At 43.6% G+C, this 20,276-nt stretch overlaps 1 protein-coding gene across 19 annotated transcripts in view; it reads left to right on the plus strand.

Moving 5' to 3' along the window:
• The window catches only part of PSPH (phosphoserine phosphatase), a 61,750-nt gene that overhangs the window by 30,140 nt on the left and 11,334 nt on the right, over nucleotides 1-20,276 (plus strand). For 7 of the 19 annotated variants that reach the window (XM_073884320.1, XM_073884321.1, XM_073884319.1 and 4 more), the window contains 7 exons: nucleotides 2,389-2,514; nucleotides 5,613-5,745; nucleotides 13,145-13,303; nucleotides 14,609-14,743; nucleotides 15,388-15,533; nucleotides 17,154-17,302; nucleotides 19,568-20,045. In XM_073884320.1, coding sequence (XP_073740421.1) covers nucleotides 13,164-13,303; nucleotides 14,609-14,743; nucleotides 15,388-15,533; nucleotides 17,154-17,302; nucleotides 19,568-19,675 — 678 coding nt within the window. In that variant the 5' untranslated portion in view covers nucleotides 2,389-2,514; nucleotides 5,613-5,745; nucleotides 13,145-13,163 and the 3' untranslated portion in view covers nucleotides 19,676-20,045. Of the gene's footprint in view, nucleotides 1-2,137; nucleotides 2,515-5,612; nucleotides 5,746-13,144; nucleotides 13,304-14,608; nucleotides 14,744-15,387; nucleotides 15,534-17,153; nucleotides 17,303-19,567; nucleotides 20,046-20,276 lie in introns of those variants that run through there. The other 12 variants (XM_073884326.1, XM_073884325.1, XM_073884332.1 and 9 more) reach the window with 10 other exon arrangements.

A 20,276-nucleotide genomic window follows, 5' to 3' on the forward strand; every position in this document is an offset into this window, starting at 1 on the left:
TGGTGATTAACATAACAATAAAAAATTAAAAAAAAAAAGTTTCTTCTGAGTGCATTCCAGAGGTGGAATTGCTGGGTCATAGAAAATGTGCATGTTCAGTGTTACTAAATGATATCATATTGTTTTCTGGAGTGATTGTTCCAGCTTACTATATTTTAGAAGCCTATTTTATTAGCACTGAATAATTTTTATTTTTTTATTTTTTTTTAAAGATTTTATTTATTCATTTGAGACACAGAGATAGAGAGAGAGAGAGAGAGAAAGCATGAGCAGGGAGAGAGGCAGAGGGAGAGGGAGAAGCAGGCTCCCCACTGAGCCAGGAGCCCAATGTGGGGCTCCATCCCAGGACCCCAGGATCACGACCTTAGCCGAAGGCAGACGCTTAACCATCTGAGCCATCCAGGCGCCCCTAGCACTGAATAATTTTTTAAAAGTACATGATTCTAGGGCGCCTGGGTGGCTCAGTTGGTTAGGTGACTGCCTTCAGCTCGGGTCATGATCCTGGAGTTCTGGGATCGAGTCCTGCATCAGGCTTCCTGCTCAGTGGGGAAGTCAGCTTCTCCCTCTGACCCTCCCCCCTCTCGTGCTCTCTCTCTCTCTCATTCTCTCTCAGATAAATAAATAAAATCTTTAAAAAAATAAAAAGTACATGATCCTAACACAGTTAATCATCAGTCAATATGTTAGCTTATAAAACTGTGATCTATAGGAAATTTTTCAGGAACACTACTAGTATTACCTGTATTACTTCTTACTAACCAATTATGATTAAAACTTTGCAAATAATTTGCTAATGTTTTTATTATACTGCATTGTATTTGGCTCACATGTGTTATTTAACATTATTCCAGAAGAACAACAACGAAGCATATTCTAATCTGCTTGTATAGTTATGGATTGTCAGGCAAGATTACTTTGTGATTCTTACATGTATCTGTGACCACCCATTAGCTTCCTCTGGACATTTTTTTTTTTTGTCTTTAATGTGGTTTGTGTCTACAACACTGCCACCTCATGACCACAAGTGTTAGTACAGGTGTGATACGGAGACCATGAATAGCTGACAGATTTTATTCAGTACAAATATTTTATTTGAAATTATTAAACGTATGTGAAATATGAACATAGCAGAAATTAATACTGCTTTTTCACATTATTGTACTTGGGTTTCTTTCCCCCTAGAAATAATTACCATTTATACTTATATATTTATATACATATATACTTATATAACATCTATATACAAGTATTTGGTGTTTAACATCTTGTTCTTTTATTATACTTATTTCTAAATTACTACAAAATATAAACAGGTTCTTGACTAGATTCTTGCTTTAGACCCCCTTATTTTGCCCTCCCCCATTCGTGGTATCATTTTTTAGCTCCTATTTCAAAACAGCAAAATTCCTCCTCTCCACTCTTCAAATCAGAACCCTCTTTGACCGATCTGGGAGAAACTAAACCAGGTGTGCCCCAAACCTGCCGCCATTTTCTTGCTGAACGTCAAGGGCACGCCTGACTAAAGAGCAGCAGCGCTCCTGTTTCCGGATAGAATTGTGTTTTGGGGAAGTTCTGTAGCAGAGGGCAGGGATACGGTGACCAAATGTCCTGCTCCAGCAGTTGCATCCTCCTGCCGGAGTGTCCACTTGTAGGGAAGCTGAACTGTTAGCATGTGAGGTTTCAGGTTGGGTTTTAGGGCGGGGCCTCGCTGCCCAGATCCAGCCAGCTGAGCCAAAGGTAAATGTTTGGAGGTGCTCACCCCATGTATTATAGTCAACTTAAAAGTAGCTAGGCAAATGACACCTAGAAGAAAATAAGATAAGAAAAAAGAAAAGAAAAAGGCTGCATACTCATTTTGTCATTCATGGCTTTCTGCATTTTAGTTGCGAATATAAGTAGTTTTGCTTTTGATAATATATATTTTTAAACTGAAGTATAGTTGGCATATAATATCAATATAAGTAGTTACTGAAATTCTCTTGGAGACCTACATTCCTAGAAGAACAGGTCAAACGCGGATTCAAAAAAGGTCCCTAAGGAGCTTTCGTCAATTGCAAAATCAGCACAGAGGTCCCTGGCTTCTCTCTCTTACCCTCATCCCTAGTGGTGCGGGCGGGGAGCGCTTCGGCAAAGTCGGGGCGGTGAGGCTCCGGGCTCCGCCGCGGAGCTAGTCTTGGGCGGCGGGCCCGGAGCCCCAGCCGGGCGGAGGGGCGGGCTCAGGGAGCCCCACCCAGGGGCGGGGCTCGGCGCTTCTGCCCAGCTCCGCTCTGTGGAGTGTGAATGTGCAGTCCGCAGTTTAGAAAAGCACGTGCAAAACCTACCAGAATCCACCGCACTATCAGCAGATCTCATTTGACTGCTTGGTAAAAGCTCTGCGGGTCTGCACAGGTCACCTCCTCGGATCTCCGCGACTGAAGGTGGGAGCCAGCCCTCGGCCCCCCGCAGTCGGAAGGTTAGAGCCGCGGGAGCCCGGGAGGCGGTGGCGGCGGCCCAGGAAGGAACAGCAGCACCCAGGTGAGTCTGGGCATGTGTTTCTCTCTCCGGGTGCCCAGCTTTCTTGTTTACCAGTCTGCCTTTTCCACATCCAGAGCTCTGAATCTACGTGTATTTTTCTTAATCGGGATAGGTAAAAAATTTCATGGGATTTCAAGGCTTTCTTTTCATCAATTTACTTTTGAGTGGTTTTCCCTTGTTTTATCCCACTGGTGCCTGTTACCAAACAGCATGAATGAATGATGCAATCCTGCATAGGGGAGTCATCAGTACAAGATTGGGAAAATCTCGGGAATTTAGAGTGGCCGTGTCTGTCTGACTTTGTCATCTTCTTTCCCGTCCGAATTAGAATTTTAAATAAGCACTTACCAGATATATTGTTGTAAAGCGACAACTTCAAGGTGGGAATTAAAATATTCTTTCATTCATAAAAGTTATTTACTATATTTTTTTATAAGCAACTTGCACATTGTGGTTACTCTTTAAATATTTGACTGACTGGTATTGGAATGAGGATCAGGGAAGAAAATGATAAAATCCAGGATTTCTAAATTTTATTACAACTACCTGGTAGGTTTTCAGTATAATAATAGTGCTGTCATTTATATGTTGGTGAAATAAAGTAGTCAGGACGTTTTAAGTTTTCAGATAATGTGATACATGCCTAATAACTTTTTTAAGGCTGATTTTTTTTTTAAAGATTTTATTTATTTGACAGAGAGAGACACAGCGAGAGAGGGAACACAAGCAGGGGGAGTGGGAGAGGGAGAAGCAGGCTTCCTGCCGAGCAGGGAGCCCAAGGTGGGGCTCGATCCCAGGACCCTGGGATCATGACCCGAGCCGAAGGCAGACGCCTAATGACTGAGCCACCCAGGCGCCCCAAAGCTGATGTTTTCTTGATATATAATTTAATGCAATAATATGCACCCATTTTAAGTGTACATTTGGATGAATTTTGACAATTGTATACACACTTATAATCAGCAGCACAATATAACACTTCCATCACCCCTGAAAATTTCCTAAAGTCTTGTTGCAGCCAGGTCGCCCCACCCCTAGCCCTAATGACCTGATTTTTATCATTACAGCATTTGTTTGTATTTTCTAATGTTCCATATAAATGGAAGCATGTTGTATGTACTCTTTTGTGTCTGGCTTCTTTCAGTATAATGTTTTTTGTATTTATCCCTGTTTTGGCATGTACTACTAATTCCTTCCTTTCTATTGCTGAGTAGTATTCCATTGTGAGGATATACTGCCATTTGTTCATCCATTTATCTGTTGATGGACATTCTAGTTTGGGGCTGTCACAAATAAAGCGCTCTTGGATTGCTCTTGGATAAACCTCCAGGGTGGGATTGCTACCCTACCGTATATGTTTATAAGAAACTGCTAAAATGTTTTCCAAAATGGTCATACCATTTTCTATCCCGGCAGCTCCAGGTGTTCCATGTCCTCACCAATACTTGTAATGGGAATAAATAACTCAGAGGGTTCAAAGAGTTCGGTACTCTTTTTTATTGTAGTCATTTTTCTTTTCAGTTTATTTTCATATCTTCTTTTTTTGGGATGTCTATCCCAATATTTTGCTCATATTTTAATAAGTTGTTTGTGTTATTACTGAGTTGTAAGAGTTCTTTATTCTGGATACAAGTTCTTTGTCAAATATGTGTATTGTAAATATCTTCTCCTGTTCTATGGCTTGTCTTTTCTTTTTTTTTGCTTTTTCCATAATGGTATCTTTTGTTGTTTTGTTTTTGTTTGTTTTTTAGAGAGGTGGGGAGGGGCAGAGGCAGAGGGAGAGAGAGAATCTTAAGTAGGCTCCATGCCCAGCGTGGAGCTCAACGTGGGGCTCGATCTCACCACCCTAAGTCATGATTCTGAGCTGAAATCAAGAGTCAAATGCTTAACTCACTGCGCCTCCCATGTGCCCCATCATGGTATCTTCTGAAGAACAGAAGTTTTTATTTTTGATGAAGTCCATTCTATCATGTTTTCCTTTTATTGTTCATGCTTTTGGGGTTTTATTTAAGAAAGTTTTGCCTACCTCAAAGCTGTTATTCTAGCTGTCTATTGCTGTATGACAAATTACCCCCAAACTTAGCAGCTTAAAACAACAAGCATTTATTTTTCTCACAGTTTCTTTGAGTTAAAAATCTGGGAGCAGCTTAGTTGGGTGGTTTCGGTTAGGGGTCTTTTAAGAGGTCGTTGGCCAAGGTCAACTTACCTGAATGCTTTATTGGAGAAGATCTGTTGCCTAGCTCCTTGGCAGGATTCAGTTCCTTGAGGGTTGTTGGACTGAGGGCCTCATTTCCTTTCTGTTTCCTGGGGGCCCCTTCCAGTTCTGCTAGATGGGCCTCACCATAGGGCAGCTACCAACATGGCAACTGCCTTTCCTTAGAGCAGGGAGGGAGGCTGGGCCAAGATGGAAGCCACATTCCTTTTTTTGCTTTTGAGATTAACTCAGAAATCGGATGAGAGAAAGGCTATGCAAAGACTGGATTTTGAACCCTCTGAATTATTTATTCCCATTACGGTTCCCCTCCTTTCCAATCTCTTTGCTTTTTCTTGCCTCATCTTCTTAATTATTTCTTTTATCTTTTCTTCTTCTGAGTTTTGGCACTTTTACCTACTATTTACAGTTTTAATTATGAGGATATTAATTCAAAATTGTTGGCTGTGTTCCCCTGATATTGGGCAACGGGACTCTGCTGTGACTGTTCTTGGCATGTTGGCGACTTTGTGTACTCATTTTGAAGATAGCAGGATCTGTTTTGCAGAGTCTGTGATACACCTGAGTCAGCTCCTCTGTGTCTGCATGTTGTTCTCTCAGTAGGTCCTCTCCCTTCCCTCTCCTTGGCGTTCTGCTAATCAGCTGTGGGGGGTTTCCTGTCAGACCTGATGCTTTTACAGAATCGAAGCCACAGAAAATAATGTGTTTACCCCTCTGCAGTGCTGAAAGGAGGCAGAAGTCAAGCGTTTCGCAAGGGAAGCAGTCTTAGGGCACTTGGCATCTGACCTTTCATACCAGTCCTACCAGCGGGGAGAGGAAAGCTTGACTGTTTCTCTTTCTTCTCTTGTGTCTGGACCTTGATGTTCGTTTCCTCCTCTCCTTCTAGGCTCTTCCTCTTGCAGAGCTCACAAGATCTCTCGTAAAGAAATTTGTAGTCAGAACTTTGTGCTACATTTTTATTCAGGAAAGAAGCAGGAAGAGAAGCGTGTCATTTCCTAGGAATCCGGCACTGGAGAAACGTGAGTCCGATTGGTCTTTTGTTGTTGTTATTTATCAGTTATCAGTATCCTCTTCACCTGAATAAAATTGTCTGCTATGGGCGCCTGGGTGGCTCAGATTTGGTTAAGCGTCTGCCTTCAGCTCGGGTCATGACCCCAGAGTCCTGGGATCGCGTCCCGCATCGGGCTCCCTGCTCAGAGGGGAGCCTGCTTCTCCCTCTGCCTCTCTCTCTCTCTCTCTCTCTCTGTCTCTCGTGAATACATAAATAAAATCTTAAAAAAAAAATTGTCTGCTATAATGTATGTGGGATCCATAAAATCTCAGGTTCCCCAGAACAGCTGTTCTTTTTTTAAATCATAAAATGTACTATAAATGCATTGACCAGGAACCCTAGGCCTAGTTACCGGAGGCTCTTTGACTCTCCTTTGATCCAGAAGCTTCCCTGGCTGCATTTGTGCATTGTTGCAATGCCCAGAGGACCTGAAACAGACTCAGCCCTCCTACCCAAGGTGACGTCCATCTAAGCCTAGTAAGTTTTGTTCTCTTGGGTGTGCTTCATCTCCACAATCTCCACAGCCTCTGTACCAGCTTGTATTTGTTCTTACATGAGTGAAGGTAAGAGGCTAGTCCTAATAAAAGAGTAAGTTGGTGAAGGCAATTTCAGATGCCTCTCCTGAAATACATAGATGAAGAAGTTCAAAGAGAGCTTGGGGGAAGAGGTTTTTCCTCTCACCTAAAATCGGACCTCCTAAGGCTGGCTCTGAAGGAACCCTTGCTTTTGTACTTTCGGAGCTGGGGGTGAGAAGGAGTCGTCGGAGGAGGCTTCTTTAACATTTATTTTTTTATTATTTTTTTTAAAGATTTTATTTATTTATTTGAGAGAGAGAATGAGATAGAGAGAGAGATAGAGAGCATGAGAGGGGGGAGGGTCAGAGGGAGAAGCAGACTCCCCGCCGAGCAGGGAGCCCGATGTGGGACTTGATCCCAGGACTCCAGGATCATGACCTGAGCCGAAAGCAGTCGCTTAACCAACTGAGCCACCCAGGCGCCCGGCTTCTTTAACATTTAGAAGAGGCTCTCTTTCCCCCAGATGGACCAGCTGGGCGCCGGGCGGGTGGGAGACCTGTTCTGCCCACAGAAGGGCAGTGGCTCAGCGGTCAGGACTGGGCCCGGGAGCTGCCATGTCAAAGCACATACCCTTCCACCAGAATTTTTTCCACCCCTAGTCCTGTCCCCCTCCCAGGGCCACATGTGAGGGATCCAGAGTCCATTCTCTAGCAATGATTTTTGTGTGTGTGAAATTCTAATGTACAGTTTACTTGGAAGCACCTGAACTTAGCAGATTCCCCCCCACCCACCCCCTCCGCCCCGGTAGCCGTGAGAATTTTGACTATGAATTATGAGTGGCTCCCATTTGAGACCTGAAAAATGAGGCAACCGAAGTGAGCCAGGAGGCAGGGCATTTTACAGTGCAGGCTGGGAAAGGCTGAAGGAGGCTGAGGCCGTCTGAAGTCCGAGCAGGGAGCTGAAACCTGTGTAACCCCAGTGGTGGAGGTCGTATCCCCTGATGTGAGCATTTTGTGGGCAAAGTTAAGGTTATATAATCCAGCTCTGTCTCCTAGGGAGGGTGTGGAGACAGAATCAGCCTTCCAAGTAAATTCAGTGCAACTTTCGTCTCAGACATCCTCCTTTCTCTGCCCTTGGTGCCACCGTGCACCCCAGAAGGCAGGGATCAGCATTTTGGAGTCCTAAGTCAGGACTTGTGTTCATCTGGGGATCTGGAAATCAGTCCTCACTTTGTTTGAGGAGGTGTGTCTTTCCTTTCATATTTGAGGCTGATGGTCTGGTTGAAGCTATTTCTATTGTCAGTGGTTGGGGACAGGCTCAAGCCACTGGCTTTTCAGACATGAGCAGTAATGATTTGTCTGGTCATCTCAGGGAGCCTGGTGACCTCTTGGAGATGGTGCCCGGTCTGTACTTCCCAGGTCTTTGGCGAGGCACGGGGCCAGTGTGGACTGGCTTTGCTGTTAGGAATTGTAAAGCTTCAGAAGCCTGTCGGTCCTTCTCAGGAGTATTGCCCATTCTTAGGTACATTGTATTGCCTCATGCACAGTCTTTAGCCTGTGTCCCATTGATCTCATTTGAGCTCTTATGTTATTTGTCTGTTCCTGGCTTTCCCTCCACTTACATGTGACTCGTTCTCTGTGCTCAGTGGGGTTGCATTGCACTAAGCACTGCTTTTCCGCTGACAGACTGCTGTCTGCTAGGCTGGGTTAGCGAGCCCGCCTAGCCGTGTGGTATGAATTGTGTCGATTCCCTCTGGACCAGAGCCACATGGGTGGTTACTGAGCCACAGAGAAAGTGGGATATGAAGCTCCTTGGTGTTCCCCGGCTTGGTGGAAATTTGACGATTTATGAAACCCGTTTCTATCTGCTGGTCTCCCAAAGAATGTGCAGACTTTCTTCTTTCACTGTTAATGAATCATCACCCATTGTGTTGCCCAGCTAGCAGAACTTTGGTCTGAATTCTTTTTTTTTTTCTTTAAGATTTTATTTATGAGAGAGAGAGAGAGAATGAGCAGAGAGAGGGACACAGAGAGAGGGAGAGCAGGCTCCCTGCTCAGTTCCAGGACCCTGGGATCATGACCTGAGCCAAAGGCAGATGCTTAACTGACTGAGCCACCTAGGCACCCTGGGCTGAATTCTTCATGAAAATCTTTGACATTTCCTTAGTCCACATAGGTTATTATGAAATGTTTAACCTTATTTAGTTCTGCTTAATTTATCTACCTCTCAATTTATCCACCTCTTAATTTATCCACCACCTTTTATGTTGTCTCTGTATATTTGAGATCCAAGTTTTAGTTTTTTAGCCAGTGCTTAGGAGCTGTGTGACCTTGGATCATTTAACTTCCTTATACCTCTAGTCTTTAATCTGTGAAATGGACACATTAATATCGTTCCTGCAGAAGGGCATGGGGCCCCAGACCCAGATGATGGCTTTGAGGTTTCTTCCAACTTCAGAATTTATGATGTCAGTTCTGTTTCATTGGCGATAGTCGTCATTGCGGTTAAGGATTTTAATTTTAGGCTGATAGCACTCTAAGTTGGAATAGTTTTATTGAGAACAATAATCTCAATTCTTGCTGAGTTCTCAATAACTTCTTAGATTCAACTCTATTTAATTTATGAAACATTTACTTTACACCTGCTGGGTCCTGGAAACAGAGATGAAAGATACTTCAGTCAAGGAGAGGAATGGGAGTGATTGATTAATTCTCTGAAGGAGTAGGAAGGAGATAGTGTAGTATAGGGAAGGTTATTTAATCTTCATCTTGAGGAATAAATAGGAATTTGCCCACTGGGTATGAGGGATTAGGTGATTTGAGGCAGAGGGAACAGCATTTGCAAAGGCATAGAGGTTTCAAAAACCATGACATATTTAAGGAACAAGACATCCTCTGTATACCTTGAGCATAAGTTGTGTGTGTGTGTGTGTGTGTGTGTGTGTGTGTGTGTGTGTGTGTGGTGGGGGGGCTGTCTAGTCTTGTGGAACTGAACCCTTGACCTGTGGAATTTGGTGCTATCTGGGTAGATAGTGTCAGAACTGAATTGACTTATAGGGGACACTGTGCTGGTGTCTAAGAATTGCTCAGATATATAGGAATCCCTCCATGTTGGAATTGGGGTACAGAACCCTTTTTAGTGGGGTTGTTGATAAAGCATGATTTACTATGATTGTTGAAGTAGGATGATGCATATATGGAATTCATGTATTCATTATTTCTGTTTTTTTTTTAAAGATTTTATTTATTTATTTGAGAGAGATAGAATGAGAGTTAGAGAGCACAAGAGGGAAGAGGGTCAGAGGGAGAAGCAGACTCCCCGCCGAGCAGGGAGCCCGATGCGGGACTCGATCCCGGGACTCCAGGATCATGACCTGAGCCGAAGGCAGTTGCTTAACCAACTGAGCCACCCAGGCGCCCCATTATTTCTGTTTTTGTATGTATTTGGAATTCTCTACAATAAAAAGTTAAAAAAAATAGTTGTGGGTATGTAATTCACAGTTATATCCTTTCATTTATTCATTCAGCCTTCAGAAATTAATTAATCATCTGCTCAAAAGAGGCGCAAAATAAGTATTTTGGAAAATTTTGGATCTTAGTATAAAGAGCTTGTGATCCAGGAGTGGAGGTGACATGCACGTAAATAAGTTTAAGATAAGTAGGAATATTATGAATTTCATATATTGAAGACAGGTCTACATAAAGTACTGTGGAAATTCTGGGGAGAAATTTTTTCCAGCCCCAGAGAATCAGGGGAGACTTTGTAGTGAAGATGGCATGTGAGCTTTATTCATTCACTTAATTCAACAAATATTATGAAGCCCTACTATATGCTGGGTACTGTTCTCAGTCCTAAGGATCCAGCTGTGAACAAAGGTGATAAAGATCCTACGCTTGTGAAATTTACATCCTAATGAGGACAGATAGTACATAATAAACATAATAAGTGTATCTTATCATATGTTAGAAGATGACAGATGTTATGGAAAAAAGAAAAAGTAAGGCATAGTGAGGGATATTAGTAAAGTTGGGTTAAGGATAAGGAGGGAGAGGTTGCAGTCGTAAATAGGGTGGTCAGGGTTGGCTCATGGAAAAAGGTGATACTTGGGCAAACTCGTTTTTTAAAATTTCATTTTTTTTTTTAATGAAGCATAGTTGACACACAATGTTGTTTGGGCAAACTCTTGATAAGGGATTGGCCAAGTGGGTATCCAAGTGAAGAGCATTCCCACCAGGGGCACAGCTGGACCAAAGGCGCTGAGTGGGAAGCCCGGTCTGTGCATTTTCCAGGACAACAGGAGGACCAGTGTGGTTGGAGCAGAGTGAGCAGGGGGAGATGAGTAGGAAATGAGGTCAGAAGTGTAATGGGCAGGGTGTGGTGGTGGTAGTGGTGTGAGGGTAGGGGGCAGACCTTACAGGTAATTGTAAGAACTTTGGCTTTTACTCTTAATAAAATGAGGAGCCATTGAAGGATTTTGAGCTAGAAGTGTGACATGATTTGGCTTTCGCTTACCATGATTACTTTGGCTGTTCTGTTGAGAACAAAAACTGGGGTGGGAGACCTTTTAGGAGGCTCTTGGTACAGTCTTGGCAAGAAACACTGGTAACTCAGGCTAGAGAGATAGCAGTGGTAAGAAGTGGTCAGATTTTGGTTGGTAGAACCAACATAGTTTCCTGAATGATTGGATATGGGCCATCAAGGGAGAGAAGGAAGGTGCAAAAATGGCAGTTTCGGCGGGACAGGAAGATCAGGAATTCAGTTTTAGGCATGCGAAGTTTGGGGTGTTTCCCAGCACCTGAGTGGAGGTCAGGTAGGTGGTTTGAGTTGAGAGTTTGGGAGAGAGGACTGGGCTCTAGGTACAGATTTGGGAGTTCCTGTCCTAGAGATGACATTTCAAGCCGCGGGCCCGGATGAATTCATCAAGGGAGTGAGTGTGGTTAGAGAAGACCAGAGGTGGACCGTGGTCATTGCAACATTAAGAGAAGGCAAGAGAAGCAACGAGCAAAGGAGCTGAGTCTCTGTTTAATGGAAACTTCATTTACATTGAGGCTGATACTAGTTTAGAGTTTAATACTCTATTATCTTATTGGATTCATGAATTGCCTTCTCTTTCCCCTTTTTTTAGTGGGTCTCCTGTGAAACTCCTGTTTCCCATTAGGAGCACTCTTTTGTAAGGGTTCCACACAGGGGTCAGCAATTTTTCTGTCAAAGGCCAGGTGGTAAATATTTTAGGCTTTGCAGGCCTTTCAGGCTCTGTTGCAGCTACTAATCTCCTCTGTTGTATGAAAGCAGCTGTGGACACATAAGCAAGTGAACGTGGCAGTATTCTACTGAAACTTTAGTTATGGACACTGAAGTTTGAAGTTCATGCGGTTTCCGTGTGTCACAAAGTTTTATTCTATTGATTTTTTTTCAATTATTTGAAATATAGAGGTGCCTGGGTGGCTCAGTTGCTTAAGTAAGTGTCCAGCTGTTAATCTCGGCTCAGGTCTTGATCTCAGGGTTGTGAGTTCAAACCCTGAGTTGGGCTCCATGCTGGCTGGAGCCCATTTGAAAAAAAATTTTTAAAAATGAGTCTTACTTCACAGGCTATACAAAAACAGGCTGATTTGGCCTACTGGCTATAGTTTGCCAGTCCCTGGCATAAAATGTCTTTTTTTCCCCAGGTCAACTTTGACCTGGATCATTCTGCCAGATGCATTGGTTAGAAATCAGTTATGAAGTGTGTTGGCCAGCTCCTTCGAGTCTGTTTTTAGCCAGTGTCTATTCTAAATATAGGTTATTTGCATCATCTGTGTGGCCTTGTACATGACATGTTTGATGAGAGATGGGTCTAGGCAACTTCTAGGATCCCATTTACCCCCAAGATTCTAGTCCAGCGATTTTCTTAAAAAATAAACAAAAACCCCACACGATTCCTTTTGAAACTCTGTCCTCCATAGTTTCTGCAGCACTGTGGTCTCTCAGCCTCTTCCTGTGAGTCTTGACTTCCTTTTCCTTTTCCTTCGCAGGCTCCTGATCTGTTCCTGCGGGCTCTGTTCTCAGCCCCGTTCTTTCCCCTCTCTCTCCACTCTCTGGTGACTTTCATCAGGCCATACCCTCAATTACCGCCTCTACACTGGTGACTAACAGATGTGCCGTTCAGCTCTGACCTCTCTTCTGTGGCAAAAAGCCTTTCAAGGTTTTCCATTACCTAGATGTTAAAATCCAAACTCATCAGCCCGGCCCAGGGCCCCCCTGGTGCCCCGCCTGGCAGTTGGACTCCACTGGGCAGCTTCCAGCATGTCATCCATCATTCTTGCTCCTTGCCTTTGCCCCTGCTCTTCTCTCTGCCATCATTACCCTCTCTTCTTTCCTCCATCTCCCTGCCCCCTACTCCCAGCACCCACCAAACTGATGCCCTGTCCTTTAATAACCCACTCAGGCCACTTACCCTTCAAGATTCGGTTCGAATTTCTATGCCCCTGGAAGCCCTGTCTCATAGGCGAGGTTAAGCATTTTTCTCTGTGTGCCCATAATATCTTTAGTATCTTATGCCTGTTTCCACTTCAGAACTTGCCTTATTGCAATAATTGTCAGGTCAAAAATAGCTGAATATTGGTTGAACATCAAATATATTTATAAGTTGGTACCTTCAGTAGAGAAGAGTTTGGTCCTGCTCATCTTTGTATCCCCAGAACCTGACATTTAGAAGGTGCTGACTTTGTGTTAGAAACGAATGAGCCCATGAGTCCATGTTTATGTGGGATATGCTGACTTAGACACGGATCAAAGTATATTGGCATTAGTAAGCAAAATTGGATCTTTTTATGATGATGGGTCTTTAAATATATTTATCTTTTTGTGTTGTAGGAGGAGGATTCTTCCAAGGATGGTCTCCCATTCAGAGTTGAGGAAACTTTTCTGTTCAGCGGATGCAGTCTGCTTTGATGTTGATAGCACTGTCATCAGAGAAGAAGGAATTGATGAGCTAGCCAAATTCTGTGGAGTTGAGGATGCTGTGTCAGAAATGTAGGAACAGTATTTATTCACTTTATGAAATGATAAAGAATTGCAAAAGAGAGTGACTTTTGGATGACATGCGGGACCAGGGCCACAACTCCCCGATTTTTAGTCCCTGACTGCAAATCATGGGCAGTAAGCTTCTTCCTTCACTCAGAGCTGAATTAGCTAGTGTACATCATCCAGTCATCCATTTATACAAATTCTTAGGACCACAAAAAAAAATTGTTGCCTCTTACAAATAAATATGGATGACATGCTTTTAGCTCAGTCAGGGAAACGATGGCTGTAACTAACCAAAGAAGATGACAGGGTAGGGGGTCACCAAGCGTCCAGTGCTTTGTGTCGCGGTTGAATGTGTGGCCTTAGTGGTTTGCTAGAAAGCTAGTTTTGGTTCAGAGTCTCTCAGCTTATGCCTGGGTGAGAGTCTTCCCTCCTTCCTACCCTCCGCATTGCTGCCTGCAGTCACCAGGTCACGGACCATTTCATGTTCAGCTGCATTTGATGCAAGACGTGGCCACAATTATGCAGCCATCGAAAGGAATGAGATCTTGCCATTTGCAACGACGTGGATGGAACTGGAGGGTGTTATGCTGAGTGAAATAAGTCCATCAGAGAAAGACATGTATCATATGACCTCACTGATATGAGGAATTCTTAATCTCAGGAAACAAACTGAGGGTTGCTGGAGTGGTGGGGGTGGGAGGGATGGGGTGGCTGGGTGATAGACATTGGGGAAGGTATGTGCTATGGTGAGTGCTGTGAATTGTGTAAGATTGATGAATCATAGACATGTACCTCTGAAACAAATAATACACTGTATGTTAAGAAAAAAAAAAGATAGTAGAAAGGGAAAAACAAAGGGGGGGAATCAGAGGGGGAGATAAACCATGAGAGACTATGGACTCTGAGAAACAAAGTGAGGGTTCTAGAGGGGAGGGGGGTGGGGGGATGGGTTAGCCTGGTGATGGGTATTAAAGAGGGCACGTTCTGCGTGGAGCACTGGGTGTGATGCACAAACAATGAATCATGGAACACTACATCACAAACTAATGATGTAATGTGTGGTGATTAACATAACAATAAAAAAATAAAACCAAGATGTGGCCACAAAATATTAATATGATTCTCAAGCAAATTTTCAGGAAGTTTATTACCAGGCCTTGCTCCCATGGCATTGTAGCATGTCTGCCGTATGGTGGGGCTCTAGGTAGCCCCTTCCTCACGGGTGGACGTTGGACGAGCTAGGGAGGTAAGGTGTAGACTTCAGGGACATCTGACATGGCTAGCCTGATGGTTGGGTCTTCCTCCTAGGACGCGGCGAGCCATGGGTGGGGCAGTGCCTTTCAAGGCTGCCCTCACGGAGCGCTTAGCTCTGATCCAGCCCTCCAGGGAACAGGTGCAAAGGCTCATAGCAGAGCACCCCCCACACCTGACCCCGGGCATAAGGTAAGAGAAGCCCCGGTCTGGGTACTGTCTCTCTGTCAGCACCTGCATTTGGGGGAATGTCCTCGAGAGTCTCTCATCATTGCTCTAGTCCTCCCTTCTTCCTGCTTCTTTCAGCTCTTACGTGTGGTCCTGAGTGGTTGGCCCTGCCCAAGTCATCTCTCCTGAGGGAGAGCCTAAGCTTCCCTTTCATTTTGTGTTTCTAGGTTCATGGGCAGAATAGAGTTGTGGGATGGTTTCCTAAGCAGTCCAGCCCCACCTGTTAATTTCTAGGTGCATTTAGAAAAACATACATGGGGCACCTGGGTGGCTCAGTGGTTAAGCGTCTGCCTTCGGCTCAGGTCATGATCCCAGCGGCCTGGGATCAAGCCCTGTGTTGGGCTCCCCGCTCAGCGGGGAGTCTGCTTCTATCCCTCTCCCTCTCTGTGTGCTCTCTCTCTCTCTCTCTAGCTCTCTCTCTCAAATAAATTAAAAAAAAATCTTTTAAAAAAATACATAAAACATTATGATTAACCAGGCAATATACCTATCCAATATATTTGGGCAAATGCTTTGAGAAGAAAAAAATGTATTTCAGTTTCCTATTCATGTTTCATGTTTTTTCTTTTATATTAATCATTTTGGTGTTTTATATTTCTTTTTTGCAGGGAGCTAGTAAGTCGCCTCCAAGAGCGAAATGTTCAGGTTTTCCTAATATCTGGTGGCTTTAGGAGCATTGTAGAGCACGTTGCTTCAAAGCTCAATATCCCGTCAACCAATGTTTTTGCCAATAGGCTGAAATTCTACTTTAATGGTAAGACTTTAATGGTACCATTTTCCCTTTCTTGTCAGTTTTATTGTTCAATATCTTATATAATGTCTGTTGGAATGCAACTTAAGGCAGCCTCAGAGTTAAATATTGAGATGAAGGATTCTTTTTTTTAATTTAATTTATTTTAATTCAATTAATTAAAATAGTGTATTATTAGTTTCAGAGGTAGAGTTCAGTGATTCATCAATTGCATAGAACACCCAGGGCTCATCACATCACGCGCCCTATGTAATGCCCGTCACCCAGTTACCCCGTCCCCCCACCCCTCGCCCCTCCAGCAACCCTCAGTTTTGTTTCCTAGAGTTAAGAGTCTCATGGTTTGTCTCCCTCTCTGATTTTGTCTTATTTTATTTTTTCCTCCCTTCCCCTATGATCCTCTGTTATGTGTCTTTACTTCTACATATGAGTGAAATCTTATGATAATTGTCTTTCTCTGACTGAGTTATCTCACTTAGCATAATACCCTCTATTTTTTTTTTTTTTTTTTTTCTGAGATGAAGGATTCTCTCGACTGATGTCTTTTGCTTCTTGGTATCCTTTGTTCTGTGAAATAGACTTAGGCCATCACCTCTTCTGGCTTTAGTGTGTCCATCTAATCTCTCTCAGAATATAAACGTCTGCACTTGAGTCCTGTGTACCCACGTGACTCATTTTGTTATGTTTTATATTTCAGTTTTTTTGAGAGCTCTTATGTATTTGAACCAGTTTAGGCCCAGGAGGGAGAGTTTGTTAGCAGCGAGTCACTGCTCTGTCACTGGGTTTGAAGTGCCTCCTGGCCCTTCTCTGGACCATCGCAGAGCTGCAGCTGTGCTTACTACCATCTCAGGAGGTCTCTAGTTAAGGCAACGGGTGGCTGACGTCCTTAAAACCAAATAATGTTTTTGTTTTTTTTTAAGATTTTATTTATTTATTTGACATAGAGAAAGAATGAGAGAGAGAGCACAAGCAAGAGGAGCTGCAGAGGCAGAGGCAGAGGGAGAAGCAGGCTCCCTGCCAAGCAGGGAGCCCGATGTGGGACTCGATCCCCAGACCCTGGGATCATGACCTGAGCTGAAGGCAGACGCCCAACCGACTGAGCCACCCAGGCGCCCCAAAACCAAATAATGTTAATTTTAAAATGTTAAATGTGTTGGTGGAACATTTTTGAAGGGTCTACAGGCACAGATCATTAAAAAAAAATGTAGACAGGGAGTGTGGTAATTACTGTAAGAAAGAAAATCCATCAAATATAAGTTGGAATCTCCTCTTTGATGAAATTATATATTAACTTTTTAAAAAACGTCAATATATTATTGTTTCATGGTGTTCTGCCACCTCAGCGAGGTTTGAGAGTTACAACTCTGACAGCTTAGAGGATAAAACCGATTGACCCCAAGGTGTTTATGACCTAAAGGAGTAACCTCAACAAGAGGGATCTGCAGTTTAAAGGCAGAGGTGGTTTATGCGGGGAAGTAGGTGTGGAAATCCAGGCTGTGTTACTTTACTGAGGGCCATTTTTAGCTTTCTCCGTGACATTTAAGTGAGGGTATCATCTGTGCACAAAGCTGGCCCTACTGGTATAATTCTGTGGATCACTGACACTGTTTTAACTGCTCTTTTAAGGTGAATATGCAGGTTTTGATGAGATGCAGCCAACAGCCGAATCTGGTGGGAAAGGAAAAGTTATTAAACTTTTAAAGGAAAAATTTCAATTTAAGAAAATAGTCATGATTGGAGATGGAGCCACAGACATGGAAGCCTGCCCTCCCGCTGTATGTATCGAGTGTGCTGGCCTTTTCTGGTTGTATTTTTGTTTTAGATGGCTGATTTAGAACTCCGTAAGATCGGTGACAGTTAAACGAGAACTTCTAGGTATCATTGTAAAAAAACCAAAACAAATAAAACAACTTCAATCTCAGCATGTCAGCCGACTTTTTGCAAACCTAAGGAAGAAAACCACTTAGAACTTTACGACCCCGTTCCTGCCACCTCTCAGCCCAGGTGTGTGCTCCAGGTTCGGCTTTACTTCCCCAAACAATACCACAAATAATAAGACAGCTCTTACAACTGTAATCAAAATCTTAATGTCTTTATATATATAAGATTTCATTATTTGAGAGAGAGAGCATGCACGTGCATGTGAGAGAGAGAGAGGGAGCGTGCAGGAGCGGGGGGGGGGGGTGGGGAGGGGGGGGGGGAGAAGCAGGCTTCCCGCTGAGCAGGGAGCCTGATGTGGGTCTTGATCCCAGGACCCTGGGATCATGACCTGAGCTGAAGGCAGACGCTTAACGACTGAGCCACCCAGGCGCCCCTTTCTTTTTTATATTTGATAAAGTATTTCTTCATACATTATCTTCTCCTTGTTACTGGTTAGGGAACTGAGGCTCATGAGGTTTGATAATGTGCCTGTGTTAAAGCATTTTGTTTTTCTGAATGAATGCTGTTTTCTGAGACTAGCAGGAAACAGCCTGTATAGCAAGTGTTCCTGAATATCAGATGTGTCCCTTTCACGTAGGACTTTGCCCTTATCATCTCATCCTAAAGAAAAACTGAACCAAAAATATAGTGGTGAACTTTTTATTAGTTTCCTGAGATCTAAAAATAGTTGTCTCTGTAAATGATTAACCCAGAGTGGTTAAAGAATCTTTGGATCCTTTTAACTGACTTGAGTCAATTCAAGATAAGACATCTTGAGATGATTTACAACCCACATTGGGGTTGACTAAGTCACAAAAGCTGGGCTAGTTTTATGAGGAGTGTGTGGAAGGAAACGGTGCCTAGTTCTGTCAGGGAGCTGCTCATCCTGATGTCAAGAAATGACAAAACTATAAATTCCAGAGGACCCTAGCAGTCATCAGAAGATGACATGGCCTGACTGAACCAAGCGCGAGTGTGCGCATGCAGGTGTGTAGCCCTCAGAAGTGGTCAGAGGAATGAGTGATCTGGAGGAAGGTTAGCGGCCACCGCGTGAAGGCCTGGCAGGACTGAGGGAGGGGGCAGCAGAGCAGAGTGGGCATGTACTAGGCACGGACCTGGGCCGGTCAGGGGGCAAGACCCGGCAGGACTGGGCTTTCTCTTCAGCAACTGCTGAAGACTTTATGTATCAGGCTCTTGGGTGTTACCATTAGGTCGTGGGGAACCCTGGAAGGCTTCTGGACAGAGAAGGAATGCATCAGTGTGTTAGGACAGCTGAGTTGGTGGTGCATGCAGTAAGGGCTGCCACCGGGGCAGGAAGCTCAGTTGGGAGGCTAAATTTAGCTGGAAGGTCAGAATCTCGTTATTTTTGCCCCCTTGTGTGGTCTGAAAACAAAAATGAAGAGAAAAGGCAAGTAAAAGAAATTTGAATGTCCAAATTAGGTATAATGTGCCTCTATCCTGGCAGAAAAAGAGAAAGTACCATTTAAAAGATCAAAAAGAGAAAATACCATTTAAAAGAAGGCATCACTCGGTAGAAATTAAGGAAACAACATAGACGTAACATTTAAATAATTTTAATGATGGAAAGTGGAGTGCTGCCGGCAGATGGTGGGGCTGTCATCTCCTTTGGCCCAGAACAACACCCTCCCGGGGAGGGAGGTCCGTCAGGTTCACACAGAGCACCTGTCAGGAGATACCTGCTCTGGCCCTGGTTCTAGGCCCAGTGGGACTGCAGCTGCACCCCAGGCTTCTCTTTCATCTTCCCTCTTTGCGATTGCCTGGCCTGGCTGTGCCTGCATCCAGTTGAGAACTAAAGACATTTACCACCTGATGGGATTTTATCTTTGTAAGCAATTTTACTGGTTTTAAAGGGGCTTGTTTTCTCCTTGAAGCCTGCAATGACCCCAGCCTGAATGGATTTGCAGCTGTGGTGCCCTGACTCCTTCATTCTTGGGACAGGGGAGGCAAGGAGGCCCAGGGAGCTGGGGAGGCACCCCCTCGAGGCTGGGCTTTACCTGTCTTTACACAAACAGTTTATTCTTTCAAATAACACTTACTGCCCCAGGGTGTTGCTGTATCTTTTTTTTTTTTAACTCTTTCCTCTTTTTTTTCCCTCTTAGGATGTTTTCATTGGATTTGGAGGAAATGTGATCAGACAACAAGTAAAAGACAATGCACAATGGTACATCACTGATTTTGTAGAGCTTTTGGGAGAACTGGAAGAATAATATCAATTTTTATACGGTTCATAACAACTTCAGATTAATTTTTTAAAGTTACAGTTTGATACCGTTTGCTTACAATTGCCTATTACAACTTAATGTATAGATGTGGTACTGATTATCTGTACTTCCAAGTAAACTATGGAAAATTGCTCTTTTTTAACGGCAATCCCAGCATTATTATGACCATTAATTAGCTGGAGAGTTTTATAATCTGAATTCTTTATGTATTTTCCTAGCGATATTTTATTTGAAACCTTTTAAAGGTGGATAGTAAATGAAACACCTTCCCTATTGGAGATATGGGTTAGGTAGCTTTAAGTAAATGTTGGTTTTCCCTTTGGTAGGTAAATAAAAGTTTATCCATATATCAGTACAGATTGGTGGCATTGTCACTTTCTGCCTATCATGTATTCCAATATCAAATATTTCAAGTACTTTCAGTGTTTGAGTAGAAACAACCTCCAGGCAAGGAACGAAGGAGTTGGAGACCCCACCCTGATCACAGGGCACCGTGCTGGTCACAGGGCAGCCCCCACCAACCCTCACACTGGGCCAGAGAGCTGGAGGTGCTTTCTTAGCTCTTGGAATTTGTCATATTGGGACT

This window comes from Callorhinus ursinus, unplaced genomic scaffold, assembly GCF_003265705.2.
Source record: "Callorhinus ursinus isolate GAN/ISIS: 27379988/994484 unplaced genomic scaffold, GSC_fseal_2.0 scaffold55, whole genome shotgun sequence".
Taxonomy (NCBI): Eukaryota; Metazoa; Chordata; class Mammalia; order Carnivora; family Otariidae; genus Callorhinus; species Callorhinus ursinus.